This window comes from Haliotis rubra, unplaced genomic scaffold (genome assembly GCF_003918875.1).
Source record: "Haliotis rubra isolate DU_JTF1 unplaced genomic scaffold, ASM391887v1 Scf1660, whole genome shotgun sequence".
In the NCBI taxonomy this organism is placed as follows: domain Eukaryota; kingdom Metazoa; phylum Mollusca; class Gastropoda; order Lepetellida; family Haliotidae; genus Haliotis; species Haliotis rubra.
In genome coordinates, this window is record NW_025765626.1 from 104,720 (window position 1) to 127,481 (window position 22,762).

The 22,762-nt window shown below is 41.6% G+C and overlaps 1 protein-coding gene across 1 annotated transcript in view; it reads right to left on the minus strand.

Annotated features, from left to right (window-relative positions):
* LOC124272096 (PDZ and LIM domain protein 4-like) overlaps positions 1 to 11,486 on the minus strand; it is a 28,158-nt gene extending 16,672 nt beyond the window's left edge. Inside the window, exon 1 of the mRNA XM_046707245.1 lies at positions 11,097 to 11,486. Within this exon, the coding sequence (XP_046563201.1) occupies positions 11,097 to 11,201 (105 nt within the window). The 5' untranslated portion in view covers positions 11,202 to 11,486. The remainder of the gene's footprint in view (positions 1 to 11,096) is intronic.
* Positions 11,487 to 22,762: the final 11,276 nt, after the last annotated feature.

The following is a 22,762-nucleotide window of genomic DNA, read 5'->3' on the forward strand; positions in this document are numbered from 1 at the left end:
ACAGTACACAGCTGCAGTGGCGCTAAACGGCCACGCTGAATCAACAGAGAGGTAGGTATCTGTTCGTTTCTACTCCAAGTGATGAGTCGACATGAAAGCTTCCCCGGGCTACATGTTGTTATATACAGGGTTACAGTTTCCTGGTGTTCCATCGCTTTCCCAGCTTCGTAGCCTTGCTCCAAGTCTCCACTGAATAAAGAGTCCAGTGACTCCAAGTAATTCTAGCCTTGTAATAAACAAGTCTATATGAGTCAAGTCTAGACAGTAAAGGCGTTATAGGGACAACGTCTTCATTCTAATCATTAGTTCATCTCCGAATTATGATTTAAATGTAAAATTACTGCCTTAGAGACTTGTGCAAGTCTACCAGGTCTACAGAATTCTCAGAGACCGTTTTTACAATACTAGTAATGGAAAACACCGAGCTCTAGAATTAACGTTGTTAAACCACAGGAATGTCGATGACGTCATTGGCAGATGGGACTTAAGAGATGGTAGAAGGTCTGTGGCACGTGTCGGTTGAATGGAATACACACTTGTATCAACATGGGCTAGGGAAGTATACATTATGTCGGTATTGTCTGGTGTTTCCACCGAATAAACACGTGTGTGAGGATCAGGGAGGGGTGTTTCAACAACACGGAGAATTCTTCATATTATGAAACTCTACACTGAAACATGCCATACATTATTCACAGGAATAACCTGTTCTGCCAATAGTGAAACCATATATAGCAGGCGAACACTTGTATTAAGTAAAGAGGGTGCACTTGGAGACGAGTAAACATTCAAGTTGTTAAATAACCGCCTATATTCTCTATATTCCAATTATATGACGGCAGTAGGGTACAGATCTATCAACAGAATCGGACATGATGAAGTGCAATCAATCAGATCAGCGACCTTGACCTCTGACCCATTTTACGGCATCACGACAAAAGGATTGCTCGGAACCTGCACACGTGTCAGTACAGTCAGAACTACATCAATGCAAATCTTTCCCCATTATCAAACATTACATCTCTTCGAGCTCGAATTCCAACATAGGTGAGTGAGTATTGTTTTACGCCGCTTTTAGCAATATTATCAGGGAACATCAGACACTGGCTTCACACATCATACCCTCGTAGGGAATCGAACCCGGATTCATTGCCGATCGAACACTCTAACATGATGATAATAATAGTCCGTTTATCATGTGCATTGCTCCAAGCGCCCAAACAATCTAACCACTATATGAATTATTGTAATGGATAAAACAACAACTTTGGATTGTAAAAATAATTAATAGAATGCACACATAAGACGTCATGTCAAAACACATTCTTTATAAATGAAGAACTCTGTCAGTTCTCCAAGGTATTCTACGTACACATTCATCCTAGTGTGTTGGCAGGGGTTGTCATTTACCCACATACTACTTCATCCTCTCGAGAATCTTCACCACAGAATACTGGCCTGAATGCCAGATACTGCAATAGGCCATTACACTCGCTTCTAAATACCAGACTACAGATTCCCCTCAAAGCATCTTACCCAATCCGGCCCAGGTGGTGCATTGTTGGAGCTATCGGGACGTCATTAGTGCAATAGCTCCATGTTTTTCGTCATGTAAGCTCGTTGCACATAATAAGCTCTGTAACGGTCTCGCGTCACCACGTCATGCCATGTTGCTGTGTAATACGCAGTTGAGAATGGGCAACACGCCGGTTTGTGCAATATTCCAGCAACAGCAGGGCGGGGGCACACCAGATGATGGTTGCACACATTGTACCCATGTGGGAAATTGGAACCTGTGTCTTTGACGTGAACGCACTAACCACGGGATCCCCTGGAGTGAGTGAGTGTAGAGCGCGAGATAATGTTGAGTAAAGCAAGCGACGGCAAGTAAACATTCCGAGCCTGGACCATCAACAACCCATGTCATCGGGGTACGATGCCACGCAAAGAGCTAAGTCACTGAGTCTGACCACACGATTCAGTTTCGTCAACATCTACAGCAATAGGGGTGAATGACTCGATTTTATGCCGAGTTAGCAATATTCCAACAATACTACGGCAGAGGACATCAGAAATAGAATTGAGACATTGAGGAATCGAGAGTCTTCAGTGTGACGAGCGTACGCTTTGTCCCTTTGGCTTCCCCACCGCTCACATAGCAACAGGAGTGAGGTGAGGTGAGGTGAAATTGGGTTTAACGTCGTGCTTGAGAATATTTCACTCATATGACGACGTGCATGCGTGTGAATGTGCGGCATCTTGTTCTAGCCCAGACTGAAGCTGGTCTTATAGTGCTAGCCCACTGAGATACCATGCCGCAGTGAAGCATGAATACCCCACTCAGACACATTATACTGACTCCGAGCCGACCAGACCTTGATGTACCCATTAATGCCGAGCGCCAGGCAGGGACCAACAAGTACCATATTTAAACGTCTTTTGGTATGACGCGGTCGGGGATCGAACCCGCGACCTTCCGTTCTCCGGGCGGACGCTCTAACCACTACACCACGGAGGCGGTCTAGTAACAGGAGTGTGTGACAGAGTGAGTTTAGTTTTATGCCGCTTTAGCAATATTCCAGCAATATCACGGCGGGGACACCAGGAATGGGCTTCATACATTGTACCCATGTGGGGAATCGAACCCGGGTCTTAGGCGTGAGGAGTGAACGCTTTAACAATTAGGCTACCCTACCGCCCCCATCTCAATTGGCTGTAAACGACATACGGAGAGCCACGGGTTAAGAGTTAGAAATCAATGCTTAGATCTAGATCTTTACTAACAAGGTGTCGGATCTCTAGTAACAAGGTGTCGGATCTTTAGTAACAAGGTGTCGGATCTTTAGTAACAAGGTGTCAATTCTTTACTAACAAGGTGTCGGATCTCTACTCACAAGGTGTCGGATCTTTGCAAACAAAGTGTCGGATGTTTGCTAACAAGGTGTCGGCTCTTTGCTAACAAGGTGTCGAATCTTTACTAACAAGGTGTCGGATCTTTGCTAACAAGGTGTCGGATCTATACTAACAAGGTGTCGGATCTTTACTAACAAGGTGTCGGATCTTTACTAACAAGGTGTCGGATCTTTACTAACAAGGTGTCGGATCTTTACTAACAAGGTGTCGGATCTTTACTAACAAGGTGTCGGATCTATACTAACAAGGTGTCGGATCTTTACTAACAAGGTGTCGGATCTTTACTAACAAGGTGTCGGATATGTCATGTCTTAAGTTGCGTGGGTCCTGTCGGTCTGCAGTACATTTATAAGTTAATATATTTGCCACAAATAGCTCCTATTTAAATGGGGACTTGTTGGGGTTTGTCAGGGATTTCAGTTTCAAAGAGGTCCTTCTGGCCTGAATTTTTTCAAGCACTGTCAGAGTAACGCTCTATTTAAATCTAAAGGGCCGACTATAATATATGGAGGTGTGTGTGTGTGTGTGTGTGTGTGTGTGTGTGTGTGTGTGTGTGTGTGTGTGGGTGTGTGTGTGTGTGTGTGTGTGATGTTGATGATGATGATTTTAAAGGGGTCACCCATTTTGTTCTTGGGAGGTAAGGGGCCATCAATTTTGACTGCACATGATATGCGGATATGTGTGTGGGGTGGGGGCACTAACGCTGTACATACATTTTTGGGGGTCATTCACATTGAACATGCTTCTCCACCAAAAATCATCATCACTCCCCTAGCCATAAATTATGAACGGTCAGTAGTAAGGACGACGTTCACACTCCGGCGCAGCGATGACTTAGCATAGCATCACTGCCACAGGCTAATTTGCATATCACGTGACCGGACTTTTCTCTTCAAACGCACTTATACGTAAATCAGAAGAGACGGACCTTATGCAAGCTTTTCGGTGCTCTCTTCATATTGTTTTACATTGTTATATAGATAATCTTCTACAACTGGGACAGTCAGATCCATGACAATACATATTTATACATCAAAGTTACTGCATCGCTTGTTCTGCTCAGAGCTTCGATGACAGCACGTGGAACCCATAACCTATGTAAACAAAGGATCGCTATGCAAATCGAAATAGTGTTACACGTTTTTGGATATTTTCTCAGTGAAAGTAAACCATTCTATCAAAGAAGATTAAGTAGATGTGTAGGCTTGAATGAAATCGTAAAGAAATATGTACAATATATTGAATGGACTGTGCAAGATGTGACGAATCGTCACATCTCTGGCCTGTGGCAGAGGTACTATGCTGGCTGGCCTCATGGAACTCTGGGTAGGAGAGTGGACGACGCTCTAATTTCATACAATAAACGCCTGACGCAACTGTTTCGTGTGTGATTAAAAGTCTTAAACGAACGTAGTTAGAACAGGGGACTGGTACCTTTACTAACAAGAGAAGCCATGAGCGAATTTAGACATCGCTCAGAGAAGGCACACCTCGTCTCCAGAAATAAGTCATGTATAATAGCAATGGCATGCTGAATGGTAAATGGAACGGTTCCAACATTTCAACAATACGTCCTACCCCGCACGGGGAATCCGTGCTCCAGTCACCGGGTGCGCATGCGCAGTGGAAGCACGCACCTGACCTGTCAAGTTGACACGCATGAAAAACATGTACACGTGAGAAGGCAAACAGGTGATCTCTTTAGGGATGGGTTCTGCGTTAGATGTTTGTTGCTTTTGTCTAGGTTTGGCCAGTGAGTAACTATTGTTTATGGTGTTCTATGATTCATTTGTAAAGACAGCAGGAGTGGTCTGATGACTGAACGGTAATATTGTTTGTACCCCATCACAAGCAACATTTTTTGTCCATAAGCCATCCCCCTGAATACAAAACACAGAAATCCCATCAAAATATCAAATAAAAAACAAAATAAAAAATAATAACACACTCCTCTTAATAACTGACCAGTTCCGAAATAAAGTTCAAGTATGAATTATTCTTATTCTGAAAATTAACACTCATGTTTAAATTGTACCCGTTCCTTTCTATAACGACCAAGTCTTTCATTCCAGCCCCAAGTCCGTTAATCTGTGACCTTAAATAATCTCATGAATCTGTGTAAACAACGGAAAAATGAAATATTTACAGAAAATATAAGAGATACGTTGATGGAATATCATTTAACGTTGAGGAGAGTAGTATAACGGTAAATAGAGACCCAGGCCACGCTGACCTGTGTTTCATGTCTTGAGAAGCGATCCTCACCAAGTAAGTGAGCGAGTTTAGTTTTACGCAGCTTTTAGCAATATTCCAGCAATATCACGCCTGCGACACCAGAAATGGGCTTCACACATGGTATCCATGTGGGGAATCGAACCCGGGTCTTCTGCGTGACGAGCCAACGCTTTAACCACTAGGCTACCCCACCGTCCCTGATCCTCACCAAAGTACCACAGCCAATCTACCATTTAGTAAGCTTAGTGTAACCGATATTTATCAAAATCAGTATAAGATTTAAGTTTAAGAGACCTCGGGGAACCCCATCGTGTTGATTCGTCAACAACACTCCATAAATGATTCAGTACGGAATGATAGACAATTGTCTCGTTAGCATATATTAGACGTTTTACACGCCAGTGGCAGCAAACATCCCATCCGTATAAATAAGTCTGGACCAGACAAACCTGTGATTGATAGCGTCACCAACGACCCAAGCGTGAAGCTGACACTGATTCTGCTTTAGTTCGGGGCTACTGGCACCGGGATCCCCACGGGGATTTGAATGATACTGATCCCTATTTCAGACGTGAAATTTGAGAAGTGAAAATCAACTTTTGACCGTGCAATGAAAATCCTCATTGAATCTGAATCGTAGTTAGAATCGATCCTGGGGCGGTGGGGTAGCCTTGTGGTTAGAGCGTCCGTTTGACATGCCGACGGCCCGGGTTCGATTCCCCACATGGGCACAATATGTGAATCCTATTTCTGAGGTCTCCCGCCGTGATATGGCTGAGATATTGCTAATGGGCGAGGTAAAACCAAACTGACTTACTCACTGCACTGACATACGTGAGAACTGTCAACTTACATAATATAACACGGGACGGTGGGGTAGCCTAGTGGTTAAAGCGTTCGCTCGTCACGCCGATGATCCGGGTTCGATTCCCCACATGGGTACAATGCGTGAAGCCCATTTCTGGTGTCCCCCGCTGTAATATTGCTGGTATATTGCTAAAAGCGGCTTAAAACCATACTCACTCACTAACATATCACACTGGCACATTACACTGATTTCCTTCTTTACAATCAGGGGTGGTGGGGTAGCCTGGTGGTTAAAGCGTTGGCTCGTCACGCCGAAGACCCGGGTTCGATTCCCCACATGGGCACAATGTGTGAAGCCCATTTCTGGTGTCCCCCGCCGTGATATTGCTGGAATATTGCTAAAAGCGGCGTAAAACTAAACTCAGTCAGTCAGTTCTCTACAACCATTGAAGAGCCGTATGGAAGCCCTTTCGCTCTTCACATCTAACATCAGGGGCGGATCCAGGGTTTTGGAGAAGGGGGGTGCACATATATCATGATGTCCAAAGGTTAGGGGGAAATGCTCCTCAGGGAAATGTTTTTCGGGTGTTGTGCAAAGCCCTTACCAAGTGCTCAGCGTCATTTTCTGGAAGAATGCTAACTGCGGCGTCAAATGTAAGGTCCCCATTGTATGTGGGATACTGTCTACGTTTGCCGTAACAATTGTATACGTCTCGCACCAGTATTTTGATTCACAGCATATCAACCGAGTAATTTCACATCAGCCTACACACTGCGTGTGGCCTGCCCTTGATCAGCACTTCAGTATATACAGCTGCGTAATGGCTTGATATCTTGTCACTATCTATCTACTGGTTTTCACCCCCGTCAACGAATCAAAGGAGCCGACGTTCTGTATAAAACATGATACATGCGATAGTTATCCAACCTCTCCCCCCACCCAACAAACGCCGGGATATGACCTGTTGACGGTTGGTATGTAAGGGAGTTAACTCTAATTCTATACCACAATAAACTTATTACATTATTATACTTCCTTATGGGGCCAAATTCGTCAGAATTACCTCTGTGATCGTTTAGAAACTATGATGTTCGGAAGAAAACTTGTCAGTTTGTTAGTAGGACATATTCTAAGTCACGGTCAAGCATGTCCTGCTTGACTGTATTGATTTTTCCATGACAAGAGATCGATATGTCACGGTTTCATCCCTAAAGGGTCTTTCTAATTTACGTCCTTGTTTAATTATTGAATTTTTAAAAGAAATATTGAATTAATTGATAAATTTTGAAATGTATTGTCATTAGTCAGTGATTTTAATTTGGTAGAATATATAAATAACTATGATTGTAGGTAGCTGCACCTTCGAAGGGGTTGAAGTAGCGTAAAATAATTGTCCCCAGAGGGTACGAAAGTCCCTTTTCATTCAAAGTAGTTTTCTTTCTCTGAATTTTAATAGTAGCATATTTGTTATTTTAGAGTATATGGCTAAATTTCCCTACAGTCGGCAGCGGCTGAAGGTATGGTGTAAATCTAGCTAGGGTGCATGCAGGTAGCAAAAGTAATGTAACTCCCCATGGTCCCTAGTATGGTGATCTACCTTCAGTTGCTGGTAATCCATAGCCCGTTATTATATTGTATTGTTCTCTATAATAATATCGTTTTATGATTACATGCTAGTTTTACCTTATCTGTGATACTCTAGTAATTTTACTGTTCATCATGAACAGGTTTTTAATTTCTAAATTTATTGATGTTTACTATGATAATTGATTGTTCTCGTCACGATATGGCTGAAATATTGCCGGTGTGACGATAAATATTAACTCACTCGCTCACATATTCAAAGTAAAACAGAAGATTTCATTTTCTGCATCCATACACGACAATATAGTATTCAGTCTGATTCTTTCAAGTTGCCTCAGTTAATCTGTCCTTGCAGCAATTATGAAAGAAAACTATTGTCTTTAGAAGCAGAATAGTTTGAATAGTTACAGAAATAGTCACGTTTAGGATTTCTTTTCTCAAAGAAACAATATTATCAATTATATTAAATACATTTCTACAGTATGCACTATTGCAATGCTATACAAGGAATATTAATGGACTTGAAGTTGATTCTTGAAATGACAAAAATAGAATGTAACATCTTTGTATATTTATTACCAATTTATCGCATTCTTTGCTCGTGTTTAGACATGTTTTGAAAAACGTGATAAGTTGTTTATGTTACCTATTCAGCAATGCGCCGCTCGGAGCGCTCAGCGTATCACTCGCCAAACAATATCTGCTTTGTTTTCTCTTGCAACCTTGGCTCAACCAAGTATATGTGGATAAGATTGAACTTCACGTCGGTGCTGACACTTTCAACATATTGCGTGGGTGGTCGTTATAACTGTAATTTGAAAATATGTTTGTGCGTCTTTTTTGGGGGAAACTAGCGTTAATCTAGCGTTGGAGTGAGTGAGTGAGTATTGTTTCACGCCGCTTTCAGTGCTATCACGGCGGGGGACATCAGAAATGGGCTTCACACATTGTACCCACGGGGAATCGAACCCGGGTCTTCGGCGTGGGGAACGAACGCTTTAACCCTTAGGCTACGTCACCGCCCTTCTCAATAGACTGACTGAGTTTAGTTTTACGTCGCTTTTAGCAATATTCCAGCAATATCACGGCGGGGGACACCAGAAATGGGCCTTCTCAATAGAGTTGGAGTGGGTTTAGTTTAACCCTGATTTTAACATGTTACTTTTCAATCAAATTTGAACAATAAGCACTTTGAAATCATGACAAAATTATCCATTATGATTGATATTAGTGTTAGGTGTCCTGATATGTTCTCTTTGTCTTTTGAGCAAAGGCCCGTTCAAATAATCTCCACACAAGGGCCCCCTGTTTCCAATATTGATATAAAACAATTCCCGACTCAGGACTAACAAGTCACGATGAGAACATGACACTAGCGTGTGAACAGATTGAACTACATAAAGCAGGGGAAATCTCTGAAAGAGTTTCCATGCGGTCAACTCTCTCGGTATTTTAAGTGCCATTTCCCCAAACGTGGCTGCCATGTGCACCCAAAGGCCCGACCCGCCCTATCGGAACACCGTTTGATAACATCGCAAGATATGTTGTGACACCTCCATTCGTCTGGTTCTACCACAGCGGGCGCAATGAGGTTACGAACAGTTAAGGCATTGAAGCGGCAGTCAGGAGCCCAGTCTAGATCTCGCAGCGTTGTCGGTCGCTACTCCCGGTGAGTGGTTATTTTCTCGGCGAACTGGTGGGAAATGAAGATATAGCACACGCCCATATACAGACGGGAAAGAGTGTTGGGTTACGGGGGACTAATTTGGATCGCCTCCCGCATGTTCAAGGTACGCTGCCGCAGCAACATCGCGTATGCTGCGGTACATTCCCGTGCAGCACGGGCTAAACGTGCGTAATGGATAACAATAGAATTGTGTTGAATAACGACGGGCAACGCCGTGGTTTCTCGTTGAGACATCGCGCTGATGTGCTGGTATTTGGGATAGTTTGGGATGGTTTCCATGGCAACTGATGGTGGATCAGTGCTGCTGGAATTCCATGTGCAGTTACGATGACGCGTTGGGGATTGTTTGATAATGGAATGCAAATAGTGGTTGACAGAAAGTGAAATTGGATATGACATCAACAAACTGTGATGGATTGAAATTGACATACTTCATGAATATTGTTAGTGTTGACTTTATCAATCAGAAGCCGGGTTTTGTAAAGTCACGTAATTCCCATAACACATTGTTAAACATAACAGCCTCCCCCAACCCCCTACTCAGCCCTCAATCTATTTAAACTACAGAATGCATGTGATGTGACACATTGTATCTAGACGTGACTCTTCAATTAAGGTATGGCATATGTTTGATGATATCTTCAGGGATCCAGCTCCAGAAATCCAGTGATTGACATCATGAGCATCAATCCATTTATCGACTGATGGCAGGTCGATACTGTTGAGCAATATGACTTATTCTTGTGGTTAACCGACAGTTTGAGACAAGCGACTCTCAGGGAGTGTTATACATATGTCAGCTTCGTTTTTCTTTGAAACAAATGCAACTAGGGTATAAATCACTCCAAACTTTGACTGTAAGTAGATATTGGAGCGCTTTTGTGTCCATGTTTCCGTTTTGTGTGTCTGTTCTGTAACGCCCCATTCATATGTTTTCCAGATTTGTGATGGCGGTCTGTAAATAATCGAGACTGGACCAGACAATCCAGTGACTGACATCATGGACAACGATCTAGGAAGATTTCGCTCGACAGCTATGGGGCAGTGTGTGTGTTTTTTCAAACTCATCACAAACGCTAGGAATGTTGTACATAGCAGGTGTAGATTTCACGGTTTGAAATTCACATCAGTGAAATGTAGCTGTCAACACTGATTGTAGATTCGGGATAAAATACCGAGATTTGACGGAGCAAAGGTTAACACTTGTGTTCCTTCGCATTTGTATATTTACACGGGACAGTGTGTGTTTTTATAAGAAATTGTACCCCATACACAATTTCTTATAAAAATGTCACAGTGTTAGAAATACAAAACATGCTGCATGTATTATTTTTATGATTATTATATGATATTTATATAGCGCACATATCCACCCGACTAGTACATTTCATCTTTGGGAAAGTGGACAATAGTCAATAACAAAAGATCATATTCCGAGACCCCTCCCTTCTCCCCGCCATACTCCAAGTCTCTTTTACCCTACACTGTTCAATGTATACTTCACTGAACACGCCGAAGAGATCTCCTTGACAAAATCAACTCATTACAATGATAATAATTTAACCATTATATACATAGAACCAAATCCTTCAATATGAGTTGGGTCTGCTGTTGTAGAACTCACTTTATCCTTAAAATATCAGCTAATTTCCATATTTAATATTCTCTTCTTAAACAGTGACACTCGCGTTTTGTCCTTATGCCTATGCGTGTTAGGTGTTGTGGTCTACATAACATGACATACAATCCAAACACGGACACCTGTTATAGCAACAACCTACTTGTACCAGGCCATGCCCATAGCGGGACAACGGATGGGGAGAAAAGTCGAGAATCCTTCCGCAAATAACTACCTTACGTTTTACCTACCTTCTTAATACACAACGCCATTCTGTAATCACTTCCCCCTTGAAGTCGAAAACCCCAAGGTTCCTGAACCGATCGGCGTTGTATCTGAACCGTTGTTGTCGCCATTATGTCCAAGGGTGTAAAGGACACTACCAGTGATAAGTAAGTGATTTCGCTAGTCTCAACACGCTCTCCAACCAGTCACTGGAAGCTGGGCTCCTCACAGCGCATGCCCGAAAGCACGGGATTCCTCAAGAACCGTGTCTATTTTAAGATTCTGTGAGGTCCCTTTGCAATACTTAACACGTGGTATTATCCCGTATTGCAGATTGAAATGGGGTGCAGTTTCGTAATTCCATTACCTTTACCTAACAGCTGGGATGTACATTTTAAAGTGTTCATTTCGATAATTACGAATCTTTTGCACCGCGTTTGCCACCTGTTTTAGGAAGCGCTAGGTGTCTATGTCGCGTATATTTCACAAGTGGGAGTATCTACCGGTGGCTATTTCGGTCTACACCATCATTCTTCCCATCTGTTTATGTCGCGTTGGAATGTTTCTCACTACATGCTGTCTATTTGTTTACCGTTAGCCCACTTAAGAATATCTGTAATTTGTCAGGCACGTTTGGTTACCAGTGTTGAAGGATTCCGAAACGTGATATTACAGAAATGAACACCGATGATGTGACCAGTGTGTAGTCGGTGGCCCAGACCCAAGAGAGTGAGTGAGTGAGTTTGGTTTTACGCTGCTTTTAGCAATTTCCAGCAATCTCTCGGCGGGGGACACCAGAAATGGGCTTCACACATTGTACTCATGTGAGGAATCGAACCCAGGTCTTCGGCGTGACGAGCGAACGCTTTAATCATTAGGCTACCCCACCGCCCCCAGACCCAAGAGAACAAATGGAGAAACGAGTTCAGCCAAATTTGGAATGAATGGGCAAGTCCGATTGCCTCAGCTGAAATTGTGACTTCTTCTGGGCGCCTTTCTGTTCTTTTCTGAAGTTTCTGTTCTGTTTTCTTTATTGATATATAGTTTTAAACAGAACCATTTTCTGGGACTAAATAATAGTCTAATCGTACGACAAACAGAGAAACAATATCATTATAATGTCATTCTCGGATACCTTATTTTTCCAACATAACAGTAAATTCACGAGTTTAGTAAAGTCTGGTATGTTGCTCACAGTAGTATTCCCGCTGAATGACGGCGGTTTGTAAATACATGTAATCAAACCTGGACAAGACAATCCAGAGACTCTCATTATGAGAAAACTATGTAAATCAAGGTGAAGCTTGTACGACACACGTATGACGGACGGATTCAGTGTCTCTCCAACTGTATCTTCACTACGTGTGTATCCGGCCTGTTGTAGTCCCAGTATTCTATTTTTGCTTTTGTGTTGTTTTATGCCGCACTCGGCAATGTTCCAGCTATATGGCGGCGTCTGTAAATAATCGAGTCTGGACCAAACAATCCAGTGATCAACAGCATGAACATCGACCTGCGAAATTGGGATACGATTATATATGTCATTCAAATCAGTGAGCCTGACCACACGATCCCGTTATTCGCCTCTTACGACAAGCATGATGTGCTGAACACCGCTAACTTCACTTCACCGCTAACTTCACTAACTTCACCGCAGCTGTCACCATAACTTCACATTCGTTCTGGCGTCAGCTTTTGTCATCAACTGTTTTCGATCTTACGAAAAACACTACTGAGTCAAAAAAGAAACTTCACGATATGTAATTTGAAAAATAATGAATAATTTTTCTCTGATGATACATCTATGTATCCGAAATGGGATCCCTATCTTTCGACTCTAGAAAAACGTTAGCAAAACCCACTCAAACCCATCCATTCGTCGTGCAAATGACGTTAGTGCCAAATCAGGTTTTGCACGTGCAGTCGATCATGTGATCTTCGCATCGAAGTTTTCTTCATATGCACGTGTTTGCATTGGCCTCAAGAATTGAAAAAAATACTTTTAAACCACAGTTCTAACGGTACTTGAAATGCCACGATTGTCAAATGTGCAACGTGAACTTGCCGTTGGCATGTTGCAAGCGGGAAGATCAGTTATTGACGTCGCAAGAGCAATGGGATGCAGCCGTCATACTGTGTATGAATTGCGAGGTCGTCTACAACAAACTGGCACCACTTCTGATCGCCCAAGGTCGGGTCGTCCACGTGTGACGTCACGAGCAGAAGACCGTCAAATCGTCCTACGTCACCTATGTGACAGATTTCTGCCGGCTACACGAACCAGGGCTGAGATGTTTAGAGGTCGACTGTCCTCACAGACCATTCGAAATCGGTTGCGGGCTGCCAATCGCCATTCTCGACGTCCATATCGTGGGCCAATATTGACGCCGTTTCATCAACGTCAACGTCTGCTGTGGGCCCAACGTCACCTCCGATGGACCCAGAGAGACTGGAATCGAGTCGTCTTTAGCGATGAATCCAGGTTTACCCTCAGATTCGCGGACGGCAGGCATAGAGTCTGGAGACGACGTCGTGAACGGTATGCCCAATGTTGTTTACAGGAAGTCGACAGATTCGGGGGCGGAAGTTGCATGGTGTGGGGTGCTTTCTGTGGGAACAACCGTTCCCGACTTCTGGTCATCTGTGGAAACCTCACAGCTGCTGCTTACCGCGACCAGGTGCTCACCCCTGAACTCGTTCCTTTCATGGATGCTCATGGCCCAGGTCTACAGTTCCAGCATGATAATGCTCGGCCGCATGCCGCGATGTTGACACGAAATTTCCTTCAAAACGCTGGAATCAACGTCATGGACTGGCCATCGAGGTCCCCTGACCTTAATCCAAAAGAGCACGTTTGGGATGCACTTGGGAAAAGGCTTCGTGGTCTTAGGAACCAACCTCAGAATTTGCAGGAACTTGTTGCTGCCTTGCAAGAGCAATGGCGCAGAATCCCCAACCACGTGTTCACAAGCATCAGGCAGTCGATGAGGAGACGGTGTTTGGTAGTGGTGAATGCGCGGGGCGGCCATACACGATATTGAACTGAGAAATTTCGCATTTTTATTCTTGTGACTTAACATTCTGTATACCCATGTTTTGGAACGGCGGTGTAGCCTAATGGAACTGATTATGGCACTGTCAGTGTATCGAGTACATCACACATATCTCAGCAATGAAATAATAACAATTTAACCATCTTACCATCTCTTGTTCTTTTATAGTGCCCTGAAGAAAGAATGTGAAGTTTCTTTTTTGACTCAGTATATATGACCAGCCTGTAATGATTGTTGAATAAGTATTCCATATTAAAAAGGTCCATTTATATATAAGTTCCTTGTTGAATGTGTATACGTGGATCAACAGATCGCGACTGAATATTCAACAACTGTTTTAGTATTACTGAAGGCCAGACTCTTTCACAAAACATTACTCGTGTATTTGGCTCAGAAATGGTTCATCAAGGTTGTCTTGTTCAGTTTAACATCTGGGTGCTCAGTTAATTTCTTAAGCATGTATGTTTATAAGTGCTGAAAAGTGAAGGTTGTGCGAGGATTGCGGTCGCGATATCCTGGATGTACTTTAAAATTATGCACATATGTAGAATACGTTTTTCATCGATCTCTGTGGGTGTTTAACGTATTTAAATATAACATTGGCGGAACCGTGATCAGAATATCAGCCATTGTGTTTTCTGACCAAGACTCACATATTTACAGTTTACAAATATCTCAATTTAGCGCTTGATATTGGCGCTATACAACTATTAGGATGATGATGATGATGATGACCTGCGTAGACTGATAATGCCAATCACTGGATTGTCTTAGCCAGGTTGGAATATTTACGAGTGAGTGAGAGTGAGTGAGTGAGTTAAGTTTTACGCCGCACTCGGCAATATTCCAGCTATATGGCGGCGGTCTGTAAATAATGGAGTCTGGACCAGACAATCCAGTGATCAACAACATGAGCATCGATCTGCGCAACTGGAAACCGATGACATGTGTCAACCAAGTCAGCGAGCCTGACCACCCGATCCCGTTAGTCGCCTCTTACGACAAGCATGGGTTACTGAAGGTTCATTCTAACCTTGACCTTCACGGGTTCGAATATTTACGAACCGCGTCACATGATTAGAAAGTATATAGCTGTGGCGTAAAAAGGGATGATTAAAAAACCTGAAAACCGTGGATGTTGATCCTTGTTAACCTGAAGTCACATATTCACATACACAATATAGTATGTTTTTACAAAATGTTCCCCGAAGACTTTCAGTACGAAATTTGGAGACTTTATTTTATCATATTATATATTTAAAAGTAATAATTTCAATAAAACCAGATGCGAAAAGGAATGAGACACCTTTATCCACAACATGTGTCCAGGAATTCATAGACTGCCTTCAGAAGCTTTACAGCTTAAATTTCATTGACGGCATGTGCGCTAAGTAGTCACGTGACTTATCTAATTAGTGGAAAGACTGAGCCTGTTTATACGATAAACAGAAACTGGGTAATCCGATATGCCCAATTACAAGGCATATGGCTGCTTCATTGGAATATTGATATTGGCCCTTTTCTTATAGATAATTGCATGCTTTAAGATAATATAAAATATCGCCGGACTCTGTTTTCCTCTGCCGGAAATAAATAAAGCAACTGTAAACTGATTTTCAGCTTGTTTAAATTAGGATACAGACTATATTTACCGAATTTCCATTCAGCGGGCGAGGTAAACTCTTTACATATCCTCCACCAGAATATCTGTGTGTAAAAAGATATTGGTCGACTAATTTGCTGCGTAGTTACAAGTTTAGTTTAAATGTAAACTGTAAACACGATTTTGCTCATTGTAAAAAGTAAAGTAACATGAGAGACCCAACACATTGTACATTATTGTACATTATATGTGTGAAAGGGCACACTAAGCAATATTCCAGGGTTTTTTAGCAGTCTCTAACTGATCGAGTCTACATCAGACAAACCAGCGGTGGATATCATGAGCGACATCTTCGCCGTCGGGTTACGTTACATGCGACCCGTGAAGGTCCGGGTTAGAATATTGATATTCAGTAACCCATGCTTGTCGTAAGGGATCGGGATCGGGTGGTCAGACTTGCTGACTTGGTTGACACATGTCATCGGTTCCCAATTGCGCAGATCGATGTTCGTGTTGTTGATCACTGGATTGTCTGGTCCAGTCTCGATTATTTACAGACCGCCGCCATATAGCTGGAATATTGCCGAGTGCGGCGTAAAACTAAACTCACTCACTCACGTTACATGCCAAACGTGAGTGAGGCGACTAACGGGATTGGGTGGTCAGGCTCGCTGACTTGGTTGACACATGTCATCGGTTCCCAATTGCGCAGATCGATGCTCATGCTGTTTATCACTGGATTGTCTGGTCCAGACTCCATTATTTACAGACCGCCGACATATAGCTGGAATATTGCTGAGTGCGGCGTATAACTAAACTCACTCACTAATTCTTAGAGAAATACAATACGAGCGCACCATGTACCGGAAGGAACAATCGTCAGTTAGAAAGATCACACATGTTGCCCAGTCAGCTCCCTAGACGTTGTTGGTGCCTCAAGACTCGGAGATTTCACATGGCCGTTTTAAAGACCCGTTAGCCGGTCAGTTTCCTTAACGCTGTTGGTGGCCTAAAGACTCGGAGATTTCACATGGCCGTTTTTAAAGACCCGTTAGCCGGTCAGTTTCCTTAACGTTTTTGGTGGCCTCAAGACTCGGAGATTTCACATGGCCGTTTTTAAAGACCCGTTAGCCGGTCAGTTCCCTAGACGTTGTTGGTAGCCTCAAGACTCGGAGATTTCACATGGCCGTTTTTAAAGACCCGTTAGCCGGTCAGATCCCTAGACGTTGTTGGCCATTTTGATAACTGACTATAGACGTCCACTTTCAGCGTTGAGTTCTGTTTTGGCGTATTAAAACCCGTTTTAGTACACTATAGACGCTGATTATCTGTAAAATTGTCTTCACCGGATGCCGCCATTTTGTGCGAGGCAAATTGAAGAAATATGATAGGTCGAATCAGATTGGCGGTCAGCAAAGAAAAGACACGACTCGTTAAAACCGCTAGTGGCTCTACGATCAAACCCCGCGATTCGAGGACAATTTACGTCGTAACAGTGCCCTTGTCATATCATGTTTACAACACAACTGCCTAAATCTTGGTATTTTCGGAACCAGAGAAGGGATATGCCGATATTAGGTCGTTAACATAGTATGATATGGTCACGAATATAATTTTCTATTTATTACCGAAATCTATAATTCAGGAAATTACTGTACTGTACTTTCCAACAAAGGCAGGCCCCCGTCATCGTTGTATTAAGAAAGCGGCTTCTTAGAAGCACCGTGACTTCATAACATTCTTCATGATGTCATGTCACCATGACAAAGTCATATTTTACCCGGTGCATATCGTATGAAAACAAATTATCCCCGATATGTTTGCCCTCGTAGGTTGATAGCGAGCACATATGATCGATTCCTTGAAGCAAATGATACAATTCAACAGCATTTCTACATTTAATTTTAAATGCATCAATCAAATACAACAAATGAGTAGACAGATTGACTGCTATGTGGCAAGGAATAACCAGGCGCCAGCGATTCATGATATCCTTAACAAATGTAACATAAAATTCCCTTTCATAAAAATACAATAATATGTAGTAATATGATGAAGAAAAATACGAACCAGTTTAAACTATGACAACGCAATATATGAATGTATGATCGAAACATAAATCATAATAAATCACTTATGATCAAAACATAAAATTAACTTCAAATATGTCACTGCGTCAACATTGAAAATAATTCGAAAATGAAGAAGAATAAACGTACATTTAAAAGCGTAAACAAACAATATCCTGTTATTTTTGGATATGCTATGAAGAACTTCAAAATGAGAAATAACATTAAATCATTTTAAGCTATTGCTCGTAAAATATGTCCTTGCGTCAACATCGAAAATAACTCCATAATGAAAACAATTAACTTTAATATTCGAAACATACACAAATAATCTCTGGCTTTTTAAGACGTGTCACGAATAATTTCACAGCTGGTAGAATTAACATGAAATTATAGAAACCATTTGCTAACAAAAATTTGAAAATTAGTAATGAAAAAGCGTTTGTCACAAACATAGCTATTACCCCAGTCACATGTCCATATCTGAATGTCGCAATAATCCTCTGCCTGACCCTGACAATTATATAAACGTTACCGAAACTGTCATCGGATGCCTTGATACAAAATGCGAACAAATTCCATCCATTAGTTTTGGAGATATCGCAAGAATACTCGCTGTGACCTTGAAAATAATCCGAAGGTCACTGAATTTGACTGGCGTTAAACAATACTCCCAACACATCTTGGTACTACTTTTAAGCAAAATATATTATTTGTTTTCGCACTAAAAAGTTAGACATGTGCAAAACAATTTTGACTGTGAACTTAAAATGAGCACAAGTTCCCCAATCAATCGGTGTAGGGGGAATCCCGCCAGTACACCTTGATATAAAATTGGATCAAAATCTATATCTTTCCTGAGTTCGCAGCTACCAAGCTTGGCATGTGCCAAACTGTTACACCTTTGCTGTGACCTTTAAAATGACCTCAAGGTCACTAAATTCAACTGGTGTCGGTAAATCTCATCAATAAACCTTGGTACCAAATTTGAACAAAATCCATCATTTCTTTCTCAAGTTCTTTCAGTAAACAGAAGGGGGAGTCATTTGAACAAGCGATTGTAGTTTCAAATTGCTCTTTTGTGTAGTTTAATATCTAAGTTTGATTCTAGCGGACTTCTACCAATCCCAAACTTACACAAATGTTTCTTGCATATTTTGTTTCTTGAAGTGTGTGATGCATTTTATTGCAGATTTTACGTTTTTTTGGGAGTACCAAGCCAAGATGCAAAGTCACACAAAATGGGGATCGTGAGGCTGGAACATAGCAAAACCAATTTGCTTGAGGCTGACAGATAATATGTAGAAAAAAAACAACATAAAAACAGCTGCATTTGTATCATATTCTAGTTGATGCTGACTACTTTTTGAACGTCCCTAGTAGATATACATATACTCCTTAGAACACCCACCCACCCCTCCGACTCTACATGCATGTAAGTGTGTTAGATGCTACCCCCCACCCCTTTATATGTATACATATCAAAATCTCAACAGATATTTGCGAAAAGACATGATACAGAGGACAGTTAGAGATTTTATATCGATTATACATCAGGACGAATATCATTTTCGTCATTTACCTAAGATTTGTCTATTCTTTCTTGGGTTATCGCGCTAACAATCTTTGTACTGGCAAAACCATCAGATTTTTGCTGTGACCTTGCAAATTATCTCAAGGTCACTCAATTTCACTGGTGTCGGTGAATCTCGCCAATATACCTTGGTACCAAATTTGAACCAAATCCATCACTTTTTTCTTGAGTTATCGCCCTAACAAGCTTATATGATGTATGAAATGCAACGAAAAACAAACACACGCGTATTTACGAGTGATTAGAACTGTTATTACAATTAACGTAAATATTTATTACTTTTTACCGCAACTAAAATTATCGTCAATTTTTATTACAATTTGCGTATTGCAATTTACGTCAATTTTTATTACAATTTACGTTTTTATTACAATTTACGTCAAGGTTATTACAATTTGCTGCAAGTATTACAATTTGCGTTTTTATTACAATTTACGTCGTAACAACTAGAGACGTTTGCAACTCCCTTGCATTGGGGCGATCATCACTTATAGTAATAGTAATAGTCCGTTTATATGGCGCTGATATCAAAGCGCATTGCCTGCTCACGGTGCTACGTACATTACTATTCCCGGTCATAGGACACTATCGTACTTTCCGATACTTTTTCAACTCCCTGGGGATCATACAGCCTTGTTGCCTGTTATATTAGGCACAATGAACTAAACACTCACATTGCCAGCACATCCTCACGGGTACCCATTTCACAGCTGGGTGAACTGAGACAATGTGGATCTAAGTATCTTGTCCAAGGATACAACGCAAATGTGCCGACCTCGGGACCGAACCAAGGTGCCTCCACCGGGGATCGAACTCGGGACTTCAGCGTGATAGACAGATGCCTTATCACTGCACTACTGCGCTCCACACGTGGAATAAGAATACTGTCTAATATTTCTGTAGTTGAGATAAATCTTGAAAATATAACCCCAACTGAATTATGAAACACATATCATACTTACAAATCTATGTTCACAGATGGAAGATGCAAAGATGGTGGCGCCAGTTGCTAGTGCCTATGTCACTGGATCCAGAACAACACCTTCAAGGTAACCGGATGACAGCTCCACTTTCGCATCAGAATCAAAAGCCATATTAACAGCTCGAAAATATATCAACCAGTCTAAATGTGAACAGCTCATAATATTTTCAATTTCTCATTCATGACTTTAGGCCATGTAAACATCCACATTTAATTTGAATTTGAATTAATTGATAAATTGTTATCATATGTATTGTAATCAGGAATTATATTTTGGTATACTGAATAAATAACTGAGATTGCTCGTGTCTATACCTTCAGAAGGGGCTGAAATAGCGTATAATAATTGTCCTAATGAGAGGGAATGCAAGGGTATTTCATCTTAACGTTGGTTTATTTGAAGTATTCGTGTTAGTTTAACTGAATGGCATACATCTCTGATATAGATGGTGTAACTCCAGCCGTGCTATCATGTAGATACTAGTCCTCATGGCCCTTAGTATTATGAATTGTAATATTTCAATGTTTATATCCCAGTTTAAGTCCTTACTGAATAAATAAATATCCCGTGAATTAGTTATTGACATTATGTGTTTTTTGACTTGACTTGAATGTATGTTTGTGTCTATAGAGGTAGAATGTGGAGATTGGTTGTTGTTTTACGCCGCACTCAGCAATATTCCAGCTATATGGCGGCGGTCTGTAAATAATTAAGTCTGGACCAGACAATCCAGTGATCAACATCATGAGCATCGATCTACGCAATTGGGATACGATGACATGTGTCAACCAAGTCACTGAGCCTGACCACCTGATCCCTTTGGTCGCCTCTTACGACATGCATGGGATGCTGAAAACTAATTCTTACCCGGATGTTCACAAAGACCCGTGTGTACACTTTGCGTACTCTGATTTACGAATTTACACAGTGGTTACACCAGTATACAGATACATACACCCCGTGGTCAGAATAAGTCCCTATCAAGCCTTGACTCGTCGTAATAGGCGCCACATTGAATCAGCTGGCCAGGCTCGGTGACTGGATGCTCTGTCAACGAAAGCATAGCATCCAAGTGAACATTTACTGGCGCTTCAGTTAAATATTCACACATATCTTTCACAACATTCCATTGTGTACGTGTACGTTGGCTTCTACAATGACGACGCACATGACCCCAAAACGTCGTACTACATGGCCCTGCCAGCCAGAAAATTGCCTAATTAGGGACCTATTTAAAACCTACGTGTTTGCCAGGGGCGCTTATTGGAGCAGGGCGCTGATAACGGTTGTTATCGATAAAATATACACCTTTTAGGATTTCAAAATATCAACTGAACAATGGCAGAACATAAGATAAAAATATGCATCTGACTTTTTAAAACATGAATTTGATCATATATATGAATCTGTCTATCTATCAAACTAACTATCTATCTAGACCACATGACATAAGACATATTATACATGACGTAAAATATAAAGCAACAACATTCAAATTCGGTTGTAACTAAGAAATAAATTATATATACCATATAATTAAATGACATTGAGAGTATAACTCATACTATTTGTTATTAACAGGTCTCGTGTTTATAAATATTATATGTTCTATACTATTAAGACATGTTGGGAATATTTAATAAAAAGGTGTCACAACTATTGATATGTTATATCTTAAACGAGTCATATAGTTTAAAAGCTAACAGGGATATTTGACATGGTAGGTGTAACTTAGAGTTGTTTTAATTGCTTTTATTCACGCCTACTTGGGTATGCCACTTCGTTGGCTGGTAAATCTAATTTCAGGTTAATATTCACCGGGAGGTATCACAAGTGTTATCTGGAAGATTGGTTGGTTTGGTGTTTAACGCCGGACCCAGCAATTACCACCTGTATTGCGGCGGTCTGTAAATAAACGAGTCTGGACCAGACAATCCAGTGATCAACATCACGAGCATCGATCTACGCAATTGGGAACCGATGACATGTGTAAACCAAGTCAACGAGCCTGACATCCGATCCCGTTTGTCGTCTCTTACGACAAGCATGGGTTGCTGAAGATCAATTCTAACCCGTCTGCGGGTCTGTGTCTGGAAGAACTCACACCGTTTGCTTCAGCCTCACTGGTAGACCTGCACAAGTCTCCGAGGCAATAATCATTAGTTTGAGTGGGTGAGTGACTTTTGGGTTTACGCCGCTTTTAGCAATATTCAAGCAATATCACGGCGGGGGACACCAGAAATAGGCTTCACACACTGTACCCATGAGGGGAATCGAACCCGGGTCTTCGGCGTGACGAGCGAACGCTTTAACCACCAGGCTTCCTCACCGCCCCGCATTAGTTTGATTATTAATATCTAGTTTACAGAATTCTCAGAAGTTGTCCCTTT